This window comes from Fonticula alba, assembly GCF_000388065.1.
Source record: "Fonticula alba strain ATCC 38817 unplaced genomic scaffold supercont2.3, whole genome shotgun sequence".
Taxonomy (NCBI): Eukaryota; order Rotosphaerida; family Fonticulaceae; genus Fonticula; species Fonticula alba.
Genome location: NW_009242973.1, coordinates 1,987 through 18,308, shown reverse-complemented (window position 1 = coordinate 18,308; position 16,322 = coordinate 1,987). Strand labels below are relative to the sequence as shown.

General features: G+C 67.0%; 2 protein-coding genes and 3 non-coding genes across 5 annotated transcripts; 2 read left to right on the top strand and 3 right to left on the bottom strand.

Moving 5' to 3' along the window:
* Positions 1-3,533, top strand: H696_01818 (hypothetical protein). The gene is made up of 6 exons (XM_009495720.1): positions 1-200; positions 351-489; positions 630-752; positions 875-1,307; positions 1,818-3,040; positions 3,268-3,533. Exons 1-6 carry the CDS (start codon positions 7-9, stop codon positions 3,412-3,414), a joined length of 2,259 nt encoding a protein of 752 aa, XP_009493995.1. The 5' UTR covers positions 1-6; the 3' UTR covers positions 3,415-3,533.
* Positions 3,534-3,803: 270 nt separating this feature from the next.
* On the bottom strand, positions 3,804-3,875 carry H696_01817. Its single transcript has one exon. It is a non-coding gene; the product is annotated as a tRNA-His (tRNA).
* Positions 3,876-3,953: 78 nt separating this feature from the next.
* H696_01816 lies at positions 3,954-4,025 on the bottom strand. Its single transcript has one exon. It is a non-coding gene; the product is annotated as a tRNA-Gln (tRNA).
* A 584-nt stretch (positions 4,026-4,609) lies between these two features.
* Positions 4,610-4,681, top strand: H696_01815. The gene has a single exon. It is a non-coding gene; the product is annotated as a tRNA-Trp (tRNA).
* Positions 4,682-7,449: 2,768 nt separating this feature from the next.
* Positions 7,450-8,837, bottom strand: H696_01814 (hypothetical protein; the record flags this gene model as incomplete). The annotated part of the gene is made up of 1 exon (XM_009495719.1): positions 7,450-8,837. Exon 1 carries the CDS (start codon positions 8,758-8,760, stop codon positions 7,450-7,452), a length of 1,311 nt encoding a protein of 436 aa, XP_009493994.1. The 5' UTR covers positions 8,761-8,837.
* Between the last annotated feature and the right edge of the window lie 7,485 nt (positions 8,838-16,322).

Here is a 16,322-nt window from a genome sequence, read left to right as displayed (position 1 = left end):
CCCGCCATGCTGAAGCAGTATGTTGTCCTGGCCCACGGGCCCCAGCGGCGGAACTTCACCATGGAGAAGTTGATGACCATCGAGCAGGCCCTGCCCGGGTGCCTGCTCGCGTCGCCGGTCGACATGCCGACCTTCCCGTCGCGCCACCTCATGCTGAAGACCAACACCGTCAGCGACAAGCCGATCTTCTTTTCACTGTCGTACGATCCGGCCCGGCCCGGTGTTCCCCCTGGCCCGCTCCCTTTCCGCCCCTCGGGGTGTCGGCCTTTGTGCGGGCCGCCCCTCTCCCCGCCGCATGGGCTGACTCCTTGTGCGCCGTATGCCCCGCTTCCATAACCTCCTCCCCGCAGGGACACCTCGTCCACCCTGTCCAGCGGCCAGATCGGTGCCGGTAATTCGCACCGGAGCTTCTTTCCGGCGGACCAGCGGGACCCGGTGACGCTGGAGTTTGTCACCGAGCCGCCGGCCATGGTGTCGATCACCTTCCGCGTACGTCCGTGCCTCGGGGCCTTGGCCGGTGCTCTTTGGCTTCCGGGCCGGGGGCCGAGGCGGGCCCTGTCATTCTTTGGTGCTTTCTCCTCCCCTCCTCGCCTCTTACACTCTCCCCTGCGCCCGGGCATGCACCGCAGCTGGACATCGTGGCGCAGCAGTCCAACAAGCGCGCGGCCGAGCGCGACCGCATGTTCGACCACCGCGAGCTGGAGGAGGCCTACCGTAACCATTTCGCCGAGGTGGCCCACACGTCGCAGGAGGTGCGTCTCCTTTTTCGTGCCCGGCCGCGTGGTGGCTTTGGATGGCTTTGGACTGACCCGGCTTCCGTGGCATCTCCCGCTGGCGCCTGGCTCCCGGCCTGGTGGCTGCTGTCACCCTGCAGATGAAGGTGTTCCATTTCCAGGGGAACCTGCTGAAGCTGAACATCGACGCGGTCAATGTGAAGGGCGATCAGGATGGCGTGTCCGGTGTTCTGGTGGCCACGCCGCGGGCCGGCATGGCGACCGCCACCCGGCTGGTGTTTATCTCGGACAACCCGAAGATCATCCTGACAAATGCGCCCCAGCGCGAGGCCTTCGACAGCAAGGTCAGCATGACCGGCTACAACCTGGGCATCGGTGGTCTGGATGACATTCTGGATACCATCCGCCGGCATGCGTTGACGACGCGCATGCTGCCGACGTCGGTCATCAAGAAGTTCGGCATCCAGCACTCGCGAGGCATCATCCTGCACGGGCCGCCGGGTACCGGTAAGACGCTGATCGCGCGTGTCATCTCCCAGTACATCAAGGCGCACGATGTGAAGATTGTGAATGGTGCGTGCGCATGCGGGTGGCTGGGCAGTGCCCGGGACGTGCCCGCCGATGTTGAGGGGTGAGTTTGCACATGTGGCGGTAAGCTGGCTATTAACTGAAGAGATTATCCTCATTCCCTGGGGTCCGGGGGACTCACTGATGCTGTCTCTTGGTGGCCGTGGTGTGTGCCGTGTGCTGTGTGCTGTATGCTGTGTGTTGTGTGTTGTGTGTTGTGTGCTTTGTATTGTGTGCTGTGTGCTTTGTGTTATGTGCTGTGTATTCTGTGCTGTGTGCTGTGTATTCTGTGCTGTGTGCTGTGTATTCTGTGCTGTGTGCTGTGTATTCTGTGCTGTGTGCTGTGTATTCTGTGCTGTGTGCTGTGCCTGTGCGTCGTGCGCCGTGTATCTTGCACCATGTGCGCCGTACACTGTACACCGTACACCATGCACCATGCACCATGCACCATGCACCATGCACCATGCACCGCGCACCGCGCACCGCGCATGTAATCCTTTGCCGGGCTGACACCAGGCCCGGATTTGCTGTCCAAGTATGTCGGTGAATCGGAGAAGAATGTCCGGCAGCTGTTCGAGCCGGCGATCGAGGACCAGAAGACGTATGGCGAGGATGCGCGTCTGCATGTGGTCATCTTCGATGAGTTCGACGCGCTGGCCAAGTCCCGGTCCAGCGGGTCGTCCGACTCGACCGGCGTCGGGGCCAACATCGTCAATCAGCTGCTGACCATGCTGGACGGTGTCGGGCAGCTGAACAACATCCTGATCATTGCCATGACGAACCGCATTGACCTGCTGGACACGGCCATGCTGCGCCCCGGGCGCTTTGACATCCAGGTGGAAATCCCGCTGCCGGATGAGGCTGGCCGGATGGAAATCCTGCGCATCCACCTCCGGCCGTATGTGGAGTCCGGGGGCCTGGCGCCGGATGTGGACATCGCCCGGCTGGCGGCGCTGACGGAGAACTTCAGCGGTGCGGAGCTGGCGAGCTTGGTCCGGCGGGGCTTCACCAATGCCTCGGAGCGTCTGTTCACCCCGGCCTCGGAGGAGGGCGGGGCGGCGGTCTTCGACCCGGCCAGCCTGGATGGCTTCGCCATCACCCAGGCGGATCTCCTCCGGGGGCTGGCGGGCATTGCCTCGACCTTCGGCCGGGATGATCGCCTGCAGCTGTATCGCACGCCGGGCTTTGTGGATTTGCCTCTGGGCGATGGGACCTTCTTTGGGGAGCACTTTGCCCAGCGCATTCGCCGGCTGCTGGGCACCCCGGGCGGTGCGACGGTGCCGCTGCTGCTGCATGGCGATGCGGAGGGTGTCGGCTGCACGACCACCGCCGTGCACCATGCCCTGCAGTCGGCGGTGAAGTTTGTGCGCATCATCGATCCGACGTCGCCGACGTTGCAGAACACCAGCGAGAAGCTGGCTGCCATCACGAACACCCTGCTGGATGCATACCGGTCGCCGGTGTCGATTGTCATCATCTCCAAGCTGGAGCTCCTGCTGGAGTACTCCCGGCCGGAGGGCTGCGCGCCGGTGTACTCGAACCCGGTGCTGGTGCGGCTGCGGTCGGCCATGCGGGCCGTTCCGCCGAATGGCCACAAGGTCATGCTCCTGTGCACCAGCAATGATGGGGACTTCCTTCGGACCATGAAGCTGCGGGAGGCCTTCCGCGAGGCGTTCTGCGTGCCGCGCGTGTCGCGTGCTCTGCTGGAGGATCGCTCTCGCTTTGAGCGTCTGTTCGAGGTGCGTGCGATGTTTGGGGGGCGGGGGCCCTTGGCGCGGGGGGAGGGGGTGTTTTGGCTGTCTTTGTGCATGGTTGGGGCTTTGTCTGACAGGAGGAATGTCTCTTTGCCTGTGTCTGTGTGTGTGACATCGGGAACAATGTGTGTGGACTCGGATACAAACACGCACACGCCCATCTGTGGAACATGCGGGCGCATGCCCGTCCGGTTGCTACACCGGCACGATAGGGCTACCTGGGTGGTGTGCCGAGCGACCAGCGCTCCAAGGTCCATCATGCGGTGGTCGAAGCCTCTGAGCGTGCTCGCTCGGACTCCATCTCCATGATGTATTTGGTGGAGATGATCAGCGAGTTCCGCCTGGCTGACCAGGAGTAAGTCCCCCCCCCCTCCCCCCTCCCGCCCTTCGGCGTCTGTGCGTGTGCCCTTCCGCCCCGTGTGTGCAGATGCTGCACCTGTCCCCCGGCGGAGTGTCTCTCTCCCTCCCTCTCTCTCTCTCTCTCTCCTGCTCCCTGCCTGGAGGAAAGGAGAGCAAATACACTCCCCCCCTCTGCATGGTTACTTGTCGCGATTTTTTCGCCCCCCCCCCCCCCCCCCCCCCCCCCCCCCCCCCCATCCCCCCCCCCCCCCCCCCCCCCCCCCCCCGGCACACGTGCATGGGTGGTCGTTTGCCGGTGGTGGTCGTTTGCCGGCGGTGGTCGGTGCGCCGGAGGAGGACAAGACGGAAGAAAAAAAGGACGGCCTGCGGACATAGGCCAAAAATAATGTGTGGATACCCAGAATCGAACTGGGGCCGAGTGGGCCACAACCACTTATACTAACCACTATACGATATCCACGCAGGGTAGAAGAACGGGCCGAAGGAGGATTATTTAAAGAGAAGGACCTTCGATCCAGCATCAGAAGGCACAAAATGAAGGTCGAGCCGAGAATCGAACTCGGATTGACAGATTCAGAGTCTGCCGTGATAACCATTACACCACTCAACCGCTCTACGTCCCAGGGCATCCGACAATGGCATATGTGGAACGGGCGTGGGCCACACCCGGCCGAGAGGTGGCACCAGACGGACGCCCACCAGAAGCCGGTGTAGTACCAGAACGGGGGTCACACGTCGGCGCGTGATCCGACCCGGGGCAGATGCCGACGGCGCGCTGCGAGAGGCGCTGTCGCCCCCTCTCTCGGGGCGCGGCAGCCGGGCCGGCCACCCGGCGGCGGTGGGAATCCCCGCTTGCACCCTCCCAGGCTGGCGGAAGGGGATTATGCTTCGCCGTGCTTCCTCTTGCCTGACGGATGGTCGTGTGTCTCCCGCCTCGTCCTCCTTTTTTTCTGCCCATATACTCTTGTGCACGAGAAATATTTGAAGTGAGCCTCCCTTCCCAGCGGCTGATGTGCCTGATAAAACTCTGTGTGCAGGAAAAGAACGCCTCATCCACACACAGCTGCTACTTCCCGAGGAGGGGGCGGCGGGACACGCCCACCATTCCCGGGCAGGCAACCGTCGGTGCCACCCTCCGGGTGGGGCAACCCGAGAGTTTTATTGAGTCCCTTTCCTTTTAACCACCACAACCTCGGGGGCTTAGCTCAGTGGTAGAGCACTCGACTCCAGATCGAGCGGTCAGTGGTTCGATCCCTCTAGTCCCCATTGTTTTTGGAAGCCTGGCGACCGATTCCCGGCCAGCCCGTTGGAAGATACTTTTAATATCAACAAAGGAACCCACAGGGGAGGAGGGCCCGGTAAGGAGGCAACATGGTGGGCTCCGTGCCACAGACCCACGAATGCCAAGGGCATGGACAGGCTGCCAAGATCCTTTTACTGGTCGGGGGGAGCCAGCCGGAGAACCGGGCTTGGTCCGAGGGGGGTGGTGCCCCTGCGAGCCTGGACGTGGCCGAGCCAGGAGCAGCCGAACCATGCTCTCACAAACAAAACAGACGACGGTGTGATGACCCATGGACCAAGAACACCGTCGAATGGCCGGGGGAGCGAGGCCGATCACAGGAGGGCCATCGCTCGGCAGGGGTGCTCTAGGCTGCCAGAGTCGGGTGCCTGGAAAACGGAGGGAGCGTCACCTTGGCCTGCGAGATGCCGGCCCTGTGGGGCGGTTGCTCGACCGGAGTCCCGGCGTCCGGGAGCCCCGATAAGCGCGTACCCGACGAGGAGGCAGGGGGGGGGGGGCCGCCACCGGCGACATGAGAGCCATCTTGCTCCTGCGGTGCCGAAGCCCATGGTCTCGGGCGTGGACACGGCGCGCCAGCAGTCGTCCCTGCAACCGAGCAAGGGTGTCGCAGGGAATGGAAAAGCAGGTTCGGGCAGGAATGGGTGTGTGAGTGTGTGTGCGCGCCTGGGTACATCTGAGTATGAGATCCTGAGATCGAGTTATGCCGAGCTGCCGAAGAGTGGCAAGAGCACCTGACACCTCGATGGTCGGAGGGGCACCCGTTCGGGCCCGCATCACCGTGCTGCCTATGGTATGCACCTGCCGGGCCGGGCTGGGCCTCGAGGCTCCGCGGAGGGCGGTCTCCGCCGGGCATCGGCCCTCGAATGCATGCTCTGCTTGGAGCATTTGCAAGGCATGGCCGTCTGGCTTGTATCCAGGCAGGCCATGAGCAGGGGACCCGGGCGAAGGGATGCACGAGGGACTGGAGGCCGAGCGGTCGTGCCGGGGGGAGGGATCATTGCCGGCTCCGGAGAGCCGCTGGAACCGGGCACCAAGCACCTCGGGGCTCCCTCGCCTTTCGCGGATGCGCTGGCGATGCCCGCGGGTCAAGGGCCACCATCTTGTGGCGCCCGAACACGGGTGATTTTTGCATTTCGCCGATGCCCCTTGGATCTGCCGGTCGAGTGGAGGGGTGCCCACCGGACGCGGGCGCCAATGGGGGCGGAGTCACCATTGCCGGTGCACATGGCCCAGGTCCCTTTGGTTTGCCGCGCAGCGAGCTGGCTTGGGCATGCGGTCGGTGGGAGCGGCCATCGCTGGGCGCCCGCTGCAAAGAAGGCCACGTGAACCATACACCGCCCCTGCACGAAGGGCGCACTCGCCAGCAGCAGGGGGCTTTCGGGCGCCCGGGGGGCATGCATTGCCGAACACAGAGGTGGATCGCCGGGTACCGTGCCGCGCAAGGCGGCCAGGCAGGCCTCACCGTGGGCATGTTGACGGTGGCCGGGAGATCGGTCCCAGCGCGAATGGGCCTCGGGCGCCGGGCCGCAGGTCGGCGAGCCCACCTGGTTCCAAGCCCCGTGCCAGCCGGTACCCCCAGGGAAGATGATCGTGCGGCGTCGACCCGGGCCCGGCTCGGCGGTGGCAGTCTGCCTGCCAGCGGGCATTCGGACAGTGGGCCATTGGCGCGGGTGCCGGGTGGATGGGGACGTGCTGGGAGGCCGATGGCCGTGTCGAGGACCCGACTGCCAGTGCCCGGAGGGACCCATTTCGGACCCGGAGACGGGAGGGCGGATTATTGAGGAAGGCCCGAGCATAACGGCGGTTGAGGGCCTCGTATAGGTGGATCTGGTGCCGGGGGCGACACGGTCAAAGAGAATGCCAGGTGCCGTCGTGCGAAGGGCATGCCCGCACGGGCGCTCGATGGGCGAGGCCAAGTGCGGGTGACCCGAGCGCGCCTGCGGCGACTACCTCAGTGACCTTGTCAGGAGGGCCGCCAGCCGGATCTGGCGAGCACCTCCATCGTGAGAGGTCGGCCCGTGTCTACGGCCGTATTCGGCGGGCGGCGAGGGAGCCAGCCGCCAAATGAGTCACCGGGGACTCCGTCGTGTCGCTTTCTCGCGCCCTCTTAAAACACGCTGGAGCCTCCTCGGTCGCGACATGTACCTGCTCCTCGGATCCGGTGGGAAACAGCACCACCCCCGATCGGTGTCTTGCGGCGTGGATGGCGCAATGTGACCAACTAGTGTGAAGAGAGAAAACAAAACACCTAAGTCTGGAGGCTACTGGCGTGACAGGCAACAGGGGGAAGAGGCGGCCGGCATGCTCTTCGCCAGACGACCGGCAAGTGGTCACACAACCATCCACTCCAAGCCCCCCTGCCCAGGCATCGGATCCCGTCAGCATGGGCCGTCGACCACGAGCTGGACAGTCGCCCCGGGGGGAGAGGCGGAGGAAAGACAAGCAACGGGGCAGGAATCGGACATCCGCTTGTATTGCATGGCACTGCTGGACCACCCGGTGACAAGGGAGACCAGGGGCTCAAGAATCGCAGGGAAAGATTTTCCATCCAGCGGCGGGAGATGAGGCGCATGGAATGCGACGAGCAGAGGCCGGCACATGGCCGGGCCGCCAGCCGGCCGGCGGGGGAGGGCACATGCTGCAGAGCCAGGCGCACCAGGTGGCGGGGGCCAGTGGGGCCAGGGGGGCCGGGCACCGGGGAGGCGGGCCGAGGCGCGGGCGCGCGCGCGCCGGCCTACCGGTAGTAGATGTAGGCCAGGCGGTTGGGGGATCCGCGGGTGTCGGTGATGATGTCCTTGGTGGATTCCCGGATGATATCCTCCTTGAGGGCGGTGGGGCTGTCGATGCTGCGGTTTTGGATCAGCCGCAGGGCCGCGATGCCGGCCACATGGGGCGCGGCGATGGACGTGCCGGAGAGGGTCCGGGTGGCGGTGTAGGAGCCGATCCAGGTGGAGGTGATGGACACCCCGGGGGCGAAGATGTCGACGCAGGGCCCGTAGTTGGAGAAGCCGGCGCGCACGTCGTTGATGTCGGAGGCGGCCACCGTGATGACGGCGGACACACGCCCGGGGGAGAAGTGGCAGGCATCGCGACCTTCGTTGCCGGCGGCGGCGACGACCGTGAGGCCGGCGTGGATGGCGGCGAGCACCGCATCATCGAGGGGCTGGTTGGCGCTGGTGGTCAGGGAGATGATGGCGACGGACTTCTTGAGCAGGGAGTTCCGATGGTGCTCGGCGGCCCAGGCAACCCCGGCCACGACGTTGGACATGCTGCCGGAGCCATTGGCCCCGAGGACGCGGACACTGATGAGCGAGGCGCTCTTGGCCACGCCCCAGGTGGAGCTGCCGACGGTGCCGGCAACGTGCGTCCCATGGCCGTTGTCATCCTCGGCCAGGTGCATGTTGTCGTGGAAGTTGTAGCCGCTCCAGGCATTGCCGCGGAAGTTCACATGGTCGTGGTTGATGCCGGTGTCGATGATGTACACATGGGCATTGGCTCCCTCGTGCATGGCGTAGATGTAGTAGTCATCGAGGGGGAGCTTGCGCTGGTCCACACGATCCAGACCCCAGTCCGGGTTGTACTGGGCCAGGGCCTGGATGCGGGCGATTTGATCGACATGGACATAATCCACCAGGTCGGACCGGGCCCGGACCTGGTGCAGCATCTCCGGGGACAGGGGCCCGGCGACGGCCTTGAACTCGCGGCCGATGTGGATGAAGCGGCCGATGTTGAGCGAGTCGGCAAAGACCCGGGCATTGGCCAGGGAGACGTCCGGCCGGAAGACCACGATATACTGGCCGGGGATGACTTCGGCATCCGGGTTGTCGACCAGCGGGGCGAGGAAGTGCTCGTCCGGGTCGGGGGTCGCCAGGGCGGCGGAGGCGGCCAGGAGCAGCAGCGTCAAGCTGCCAAGGAGGCGGAGGATTTTCATTCGGCAGGCGGAAGGGTGGAGAGACCCAGGGGGAGGGTGGAGCGAAGGGATGAGCGTGCGCCGGGCAGAGGGGATGGCGGCGCCTCCGGGGGAGGGGACCCGGCGACAAGGCATGCTTATAACGCCGGTCGCTGGGCAGGATGGGGCGGGTGTCCCCGCGGGCACATTCGGTCCAGTCAGGAGGCCGGCCGGGGGGAGGGGGGGGAAACACAGTCGTACGACATAAGGCGGCCCCGAGAGCATGGCCGAGGCGGCGCCGCGCACGACCGCCGGCCCGAGGGGTGGGGGGGGGGAGCCGTGCGGCTGGCCGCGTCGTCGTGGAAATCCTCGCGCCCCCGGTCCGGGAGGCGGCTGACCCAGGGGCTCGAGCATGGCAGCCAGCACGCTTGGAGGGTGTGGATCTGCCGGGGCGTGAAAAGGCAAACACAGCGCGAGGCAGGCTGCTTGTCATTGGGGAAGCCTGCGCATGCCGGTCCGCGTCGAAGCGATCTCCCGGGAACAGGGGACGCCCCTTCGTGACCGGGCGGCGGCCGGGCGCGGCGGGGGCAAGGGAGGGAGGGGGGCATATTTCGCCCGGAGCTCACACGGGCACCCGCAGACTAGTCCCATCGGGGCAGTGGTCCAGGAGCGTCGGCCTGCATGTGAAAAGCCGGGAGACCGCCCACCTCTTTGAGCGGAGGGGCTCGGACACGCCGGGGAGGGGTGGTCTCCTTCGGCCGAGGTGGGCCGGGAGAAAAGGGCAGGACATGTTGCCGCGGGAGGTGATTGGCATGACCGTCGGGGGGGATCCGCGGAAAAGAAAACAAAAACATGCCCAGTCGAGGCGGCCCCGAGGGTGTCCGAGGGGCGAGGCGGGGAGGGGCGGGCGAGACAACAACACGGAAATGGGGGTCACCTGGGCTCGGGGCCGCCTGCGGGCGGGGAGACAATTGGGAGTGGAGCAACGGTCCGACCACACGCGACCGGTGCACCGCACCGCGGCCCCGCCGGGCGCACGCGCACCGCGACCGGAAAGATGGCACATTAGCATGGGTGTCGACGTAAATAGGGGGGCGCCGGGCCCGGGAGCCGGGTCTGCGGCTGGCAGGGTTCCCCTCTTCCCTGCCCCCCGAGGGGCTGCGCCCGCATTGGTGCGGCCGGCACACAACAAGGCAGACACGTTCACACATCCGCGTCCTGCACGTGCGCGAAGAGGAATGTGTCTTGTGCGCGAGGATTTCGCCCCAGGGGGAGACGTAAATCCCTTTGGGTTATGGGTGCCGGAAAAGCCGGGCGGGCGCCACCGTAAAAATCAGGCAATGGTTATGGTTAGCCGCGCGCCCCGAGGCGGGGAGCTGTTGGAGGTCTCTCTCCGGCCGCCGAAAGGGCGGGGGCGGGCATCGAAAGTGCCCTCGCGCTGCATTGGGGAAAGGGCGATTCCCGGGCGGGAGGTGGGGGCGTCTGTGCCCCGGGACCAGGCCGCCGAGTCGCGCGCGCGCGGTGGAGCAAGGGCGAATGACGCCCAGGCCCGGTGGGGAGGGACGCGGGTGGCACAGGGGGTTGAAATGACCACCACTCCGGGCGAAGAGGCGGGCCCGGGGCCGGAAAAGGTGCGGCGGCGATCGCGCACTTACACGGGCGCGGCCCTCCCCCGAACGGGCACCACGGGCAGCAGGCCGAGACCCGGAAGAGCCCCTCACGCGTCAGGCCCCTGCCAGTGGCTTGGGCACCTGGCGGTCTTGCCACCGGCGGCCTAGAAACATCGAATGAGGAAGGGACCGGTGGAGGCTGGGCGCCGTCGAAGATGGCCCCACCGGGCACCGTCGCCGGTGACGACGGGGGACACCTCCACACAGGTCGCATCCAACGCGCCACACGGGCCTTCCTAGCACCATGACGAGGTGGTGCCGGACACTGGGGCCCGGCTGCACCTGCGAGGACCGGTGCAACTCGGGCAGGCGGTCTCGACAAGTGCGATGGAGCCGGATGAGAGCTCCACAACGGCAGAGTGCAGGCAACACGACGCCGATCGACGCGCGGCACACGGCCGGCCGGGCCTTCAGGCCGGAGGAGAGGACGGCCATCCGGGCAGCAACACCAGCATTGGGGCATGCTTTCTCCCCCCAGGCCTGGGGCCACACATACACCGGAGGCGGCGGGGAAACAGGGCCAGTCGACGCGCGAAGCACCGGAGAAGCGTTGGCACATGCGGTAACCCGCCTCTGGACGCGACCGATTCAGCGCCCCCGAGAGACGGTCTGTTTTCTTCGGCCGAAGGCCGGGAAAGGGGGATTTTTTAACAGTGTCACATATGGGTGTGTGTGTGTTTCCTTTTTGAGAGCAGACCCGGCGGGGCCGGTCGTGTGTGTCCCCCCCCCACACCCGCCCCCATTTTTTGTTTCTCGATGCCACGCGGCTTTTCTGCTTTTTTTTTTTTTCGCGTCGCGCCCTCTCTGCCTTTTTTCGCATGTTTCCGCCGCCTCCCGCACCTGGCTGTTTCTCGCTCTCTCTCCCTCTTCTCGCCTGCCCTCCGCCCCCGGGAGGCCCGGCCTCTGCCCCAGGTACACCGAGCGCGCGTGTTCTCCCGCGTCCGGTCCACCCGCGTATGGCCCTTCCGCCCTGCTCCGGGCTGGATCGCTCGGCTGCCCGGCTGCCACTGTCCTGGCTGTGCCCTCGTCCCCCCACCCGGCCAGTGTGCCAGAGCTCCGGCCGCAGCGCAGCCCTGCGCCTGGCGCCCCTCCCCGCGGTGACAGGTCCGGAGGGTGTGTCGCCTCTCCGCGACCTAGCGGCTCGGGAAAGAGGGGCAGTGGGTTTTCGTTGCCTGTCCCCCGCCGGGGCATGGTCATGTTGCGCTGGAATTTGTGTCGCGTATGCACCCCCCTGGGCGTGCATATTCTGTCGCCCATCTCTCCGCCGATCCCCCCTCGTCCGGCTTGCGCGGGCAGACGGTCGGCATTCCGACTGGGTGCCCGAGGAGGGCCAGTGCGCGGTCTTTGGAGAGGCGTGAGTGATGCGCGCCCTTTTCCTCTCTGTCGAGGGAGGGCCGCCCTTGGGCTGGCCAAGGTGTATGTGTGTCGCATGCCATGGCCGGCTGTGCTCATGCCTGTCCGGGGCAGTGTGTCTGTCTCTGCCCCCCCCGGGAGCTGGGCTATCCCTGGGGCGAGATGAACAGGCATGGCTCCGGGTCTTCCCTGGGCAGGCAGCGCTCAGGAGCATGGGGACTGATGCATCCAACGGAGCGGCAAGGGAGGCTCGGGGGCCTGCTCGCCCGGCTGTCTGGCGGTGTGCGTCGGGCGTGGGAGAGCATCAGCTCCGAAGAGGGACGGGCCTCGAGTCGGACCGGCCCACCCGCGTACACTGGCGGGTTTTTTTGTTTCTCGGGGGTGGACTTAGTAGCCGTAAGTGTCGCGCAGCGGCGCCCTCGCCATCGGGCGCACTCGCCGTGGCCCGGATGCGGGGGTTGGCGCACAGCTACAGGCGTGGAATGGCGCCCGATGCAGGGCGGCATCCGCACGCGATGTCAGCCCAGACCCGCCCGGTGGCAGAGGTCCTTGCTTGTGCCTTCGGGGGAAGCCGGCTCACCGGGTCGGTCGCCGAGGGTCACGCCGCCCGAGGCGCTCAAGGGGGCAGGCGACTCGCTTCCCAGCGGGCCAGGGTCCGGATGTCGATGTCCTTTGTTTCGGGATGATCGCCCTCATGGGCGTGTCGATCCGACTGAAGCTGCCCCGATTGCCGGCCACGATCGCCACGAGGTGAGTGCTCTTGCGACAGGTGTTGCCGGGGGCGACTGCTGCTCTGTTTGCCTTGCGATGGAGTGGCTGCCACTGGCAGGGCCTCGCCAGGGTGGCGCAGTCACTCGTGACGGGCCCCGCGTGGGATTCGCCTGCCCGGTGTTATCCCGGCGTTCGAGCCCCATCGCACGGGGGTGGGTGGCGCCCCCGATGCCGCTCGGCGTGTGGTGTAGCCACGGCGACGCCCCTCGACATCCGGGGAGGGAGCTCCACCGAGAGAGGGCTCCCGGTCGGGCGTGGCCCTTGGGGGGCCTCCCCCTCAGGCCCTCGGTGTCCGTACCCAGGCACCCCGTTGGGAAGGGAGGGGCAGCCCTGTGGTCCACTTCTCGCTGGCCGTGGAAAGGGGTCGGCCGATGTCTGCTTGTGTTGCCGGCCACGGGGTGCTCTGCATCAATGGGGCCCGATCAGGGCATGGGGCAAGGCTCTGGGAGATGGGCCGGAGGGCAGGGCAGGCACATGGGGCTGGCCTGGGGCGAGGCAGCAAACAGGCGAGAGGGCCGGCGAGCATCCGATTTATAAACCGAATCCGAGGTAGGCGCCGGGGGAGGGATCCTGAATGGTCGACATCCCCTGCAATGGGATCATCGGTGGGCATGTGTGTGCTTGGTCCTGGGCACGCGCCGGGCCGTCCTTCGGGCAGTGCCCGGGAGGGGTCGATGCACACGGGTCAATTCACGCCGAGGGGCGCACTGGCCACGGGCATGCCACCGACAATGAGGGGACGATGTCCACGATCGGAATCGGCGCGGGAGGGCGCGGCGCCCGGGCGCGATGGTGTCGCTTGGCGCGCGTCGTCAGGCAATGGAGCAGGGGGATCCGAGGCCGGCTTTCCGCCATCGAGGCGGGCGGAGTGGCCGGGCATGTGACACGGAAGTGGCCCGTCTCGGAGCGGCCATGTTTAGGGGCGCCCATCGAGGGGGAGGTGGCCAATCGCTGAGTGGCCCGGGCTGTGGGATGAGGCTATCCCCGGGCGGGCACCAAAAGGGTCGGTCCCCACCTCGCGTCATCGGACTCCGGCGCCCATCGGTCTCCACGACCAGTCGTACATGGAGGCGGTGACCATAACTACTCGCGTCCAGATAACAAGGATTCCGATCTGTGCGTGCTTCCCCTCGGTAGAGTAAACGGTGTCAAGCAGCTGCTCGGGGGAGTTGGGCTCACGTCTCGGCTCTTGCCATGTGCGCGCGGCGCGCCTGCACATGGGCTCCCCACTCGGCGCCGCTCCAGACACCAGTACATGGGGCAGGGCATGGCCGGGCCAGAGGGAGGGCTGCAAGGCCTCATCGGCGTTCCGTCGGACCAGGATCGACATCCCCGATGTGGCGATCAATGGTGACCCGGTGCTGAGGCACCGAGGCCGGTCCTGGCCTGTGGTGCGGGGCCGGTGGCTGGGCCCTCGCGAGGTCGCGTGTCAGCTCGGGGGAGGAGGGGGAAGCCTGCGATGGAGATGGCACCGGCTGCCTGCTGCCGGTCCTGTGGGCGGGGAAAGGCGAGCGCACCCACCGCGCGGAATCGGGCATGCTCGGGGGCCAGTCTGGATGCATCCGGCCCGTCCCGAGGCGAGCCAGCGGCCAGACGGCCCAGAGGGGCAATTGTCGAGCAAGGGGCGCAGATCGAGAGGAGCGGGCCCTGGGAGGGACGCTCCCGGGGTCGGATCGATGTCCAGCGTTGCCTGTGCATGTCGCCCTTCTGCACCGGTCTTCGTCGGCATAAGGGGGAGGGGCGCCGGGGGGAGGGGCTCCTTTCCCCTCGGGCCCTGAGTCCGATCAAGAGGACAGGCCTGACCTCCGGGCCAATGGGCCGGTGCAAAAGTGCGTCGCCATCCTTTGTCCAGCACCCTCGGGGCCGCGGCCGTCCCCCGGACCGCTTGCATGAGGAGGGCACCACCCACAAGGCGGCGCGATCCCGTGTGTATAGTTCTCGTGCCATGTCTTAGTCGAAATGGGTGAAGTGTTAATTGGGCACCGGCCATGCTGGATCAGGTGCATTTGGATGACAAGATCTTCCATGCTGCAGTGGGAGCCACAGTCCCAGCGGATTGGCATATGGACCTTGGCGTGGGGTCTTGTGGGGATCCGACGGATGGGGGTGTGGTGGCGTGGCGTCCGTCAGAGAACATGCGCGGCCGCCATGCGCGCATGTCCGGTATACGCGAGGGAGCCGGGGCAGAGGCCGGAAGCTGGTGGGGGGGCAAAGGGCCCGCATCGCCTCGGTCAGTGGCTCGCCCTATTGCGTCCTTGGGCCTGGTTTGTCCCCTTCCCGTGTACCTCCCTCGGGTCTTGCTTGGCGCGGTGCTGGTTGCGAGCCGCACACCGAAGGCGGTGGCCGCCATCGGAGGACGGGCGCAGGGAGTAGACCATCTTGAGGACGATCTGGCTGGCGATCTGGAGGTACGCTAACGGGGATGTCGGACCCTTGGTCAGCGGCAGAGGCTAGGGGGTGAAGGCGCCGGACCGCCGGGTATGGTGTCCCTTCTTGCTGTGCGATGAAAAGTGCCACCCCTGTTGGTGGCCACGGATGCCGGGACGGGGTCCCCCCGTCTTCGAAGGCGTGGACTGCGCCGGGGATGGGGCGCCAGCTGGCGATGTCCGGCGCGTATGCTTGCCTCTGTGGTGTGTCGAGGACTCGAGGGCGAGTCGGTCATTGGGGAGGCCGGTCGCCGTCGGCCGAGAGCCGGGTCTTGACCGGAGTCCCGCGGACAGCGCGGCGAGTCAGTTTGGGGGGGGGGGGGGGGGGGGGGGGGATAGCTGGCGCTGTGTCGAACGATTCATTTGGCTTTGTGGCTCCCGGATGGGGTGGGGTCCGGCACCCGGGGTATGTCGGGACGCGAGATCCTTCCCCGCCGGAGGGTGCGCCTATTGATGGGCCAGACGTAGGCCCGGCTGGAGGGGGGCCGGCCCGAGGTGCTGATCGTGGCCTGCGGCGATCGGGGTGGGTGTCCCTGCCGACGGCAAGCGCCGATGGCGGTGGGGTGTCGGCTGTGGGGCGAGAGCATGGCCACGAGGCGGCCACCGGGTCTGTCGCCGCTGAGGGGCGACGTGGAGGCGTGCCTGCAGGAGCATGCCCGGCATGGCGGTATTGGGTGCTGGGACGCTCCTGCCGATGCCGGCATCTGCCCGGGCGTGTGTCTGTGTGTCTGGGGCGGGGCGCCGGCACAGATGCCTTCGGGTCAGAGGCCGAATGCAGCCATGCAGGACCCATGGTCCGCCCGCGGGGAGGACACGCCAAAGGGTGGAACCAGGGCCTGGGAGCGTCGGACAGGTGGGTGTGGTGTTAGGTCGAGGGTATTGCGGGGACCCGGTCCCGGGCGGGGCGGCATGTCTGGGGGGGGGGGGGGGGGGGGGGGGGGGGGTGCCTGCTCCAGTAGAGGCAAATGCGGGGATGTGACTACTGTGGCATGGCCCCAAGCTATGGGTGCAGGTGTGGAAGTGGCGGCCCTGGGGCCCGGGCCCGTGGGCGGCCGTCCAAGGTCTCGCCACACTGTCCTGAGTAGAGGCTTGTTGGAGCACAGGATGAAGGCGGGGAGGAGCGCGTGCGATCGCTGAGAACGGTGGTCGACCGGACCCTAGCCCAAGGGGGGCCGATGGTGTGGAGCCGGGGGCGAGCCCGACGAGGGCAGAGGTGCTGCCGGCCGCGCACCTGCCAATCGCTCGAGTGAGCTCGCGTGGCTGGCGGGCCATCGGCGGCCCGACGGGGGTAGGGGCTTCGGCCGGACGCGGATGGTGGTGCGTTTCGACGGCTGGGTGGTCGGGCGGGGCGGGAGGGGAAGGGGCTGCCCGCGTCTCGGTGCCGGGCCTTGGTGGCGGCTCGGTGCCGGGCCTTGGTGGCGGCTCGATGCCGGGCCTTGGTGGCGGCTCGATGCCGGGCCTTGGTGGCGGCTCGATGCCGGGCCTTGGTGGCGGCTCG

Excerpts from the sequence above, each read along its gene's own strand:
- H696_01818 (XM_009495720.1), top strand. The coding sequence starts at position 7 with ATGCTGAAGCAGTATGTTGTCCTGGCCCACGGGCCCCAGCGGCGGAAC. Across the intron at positions 490-629 it reads TGGTGTCGATCACCTTCCGC|CTGGACATCGTGGCGCAGCA; the intron begins GTACGTCCGTGC and ends CATGCACCGCAG. Across the intron at positions 1,308-1,817 it reads CGATGTGAAGATTGTGAATG|GCCCGGATTTGCTGTCCAAG; the intron begins GTGCGTGCGCAT and ends GGCTGACACCAG.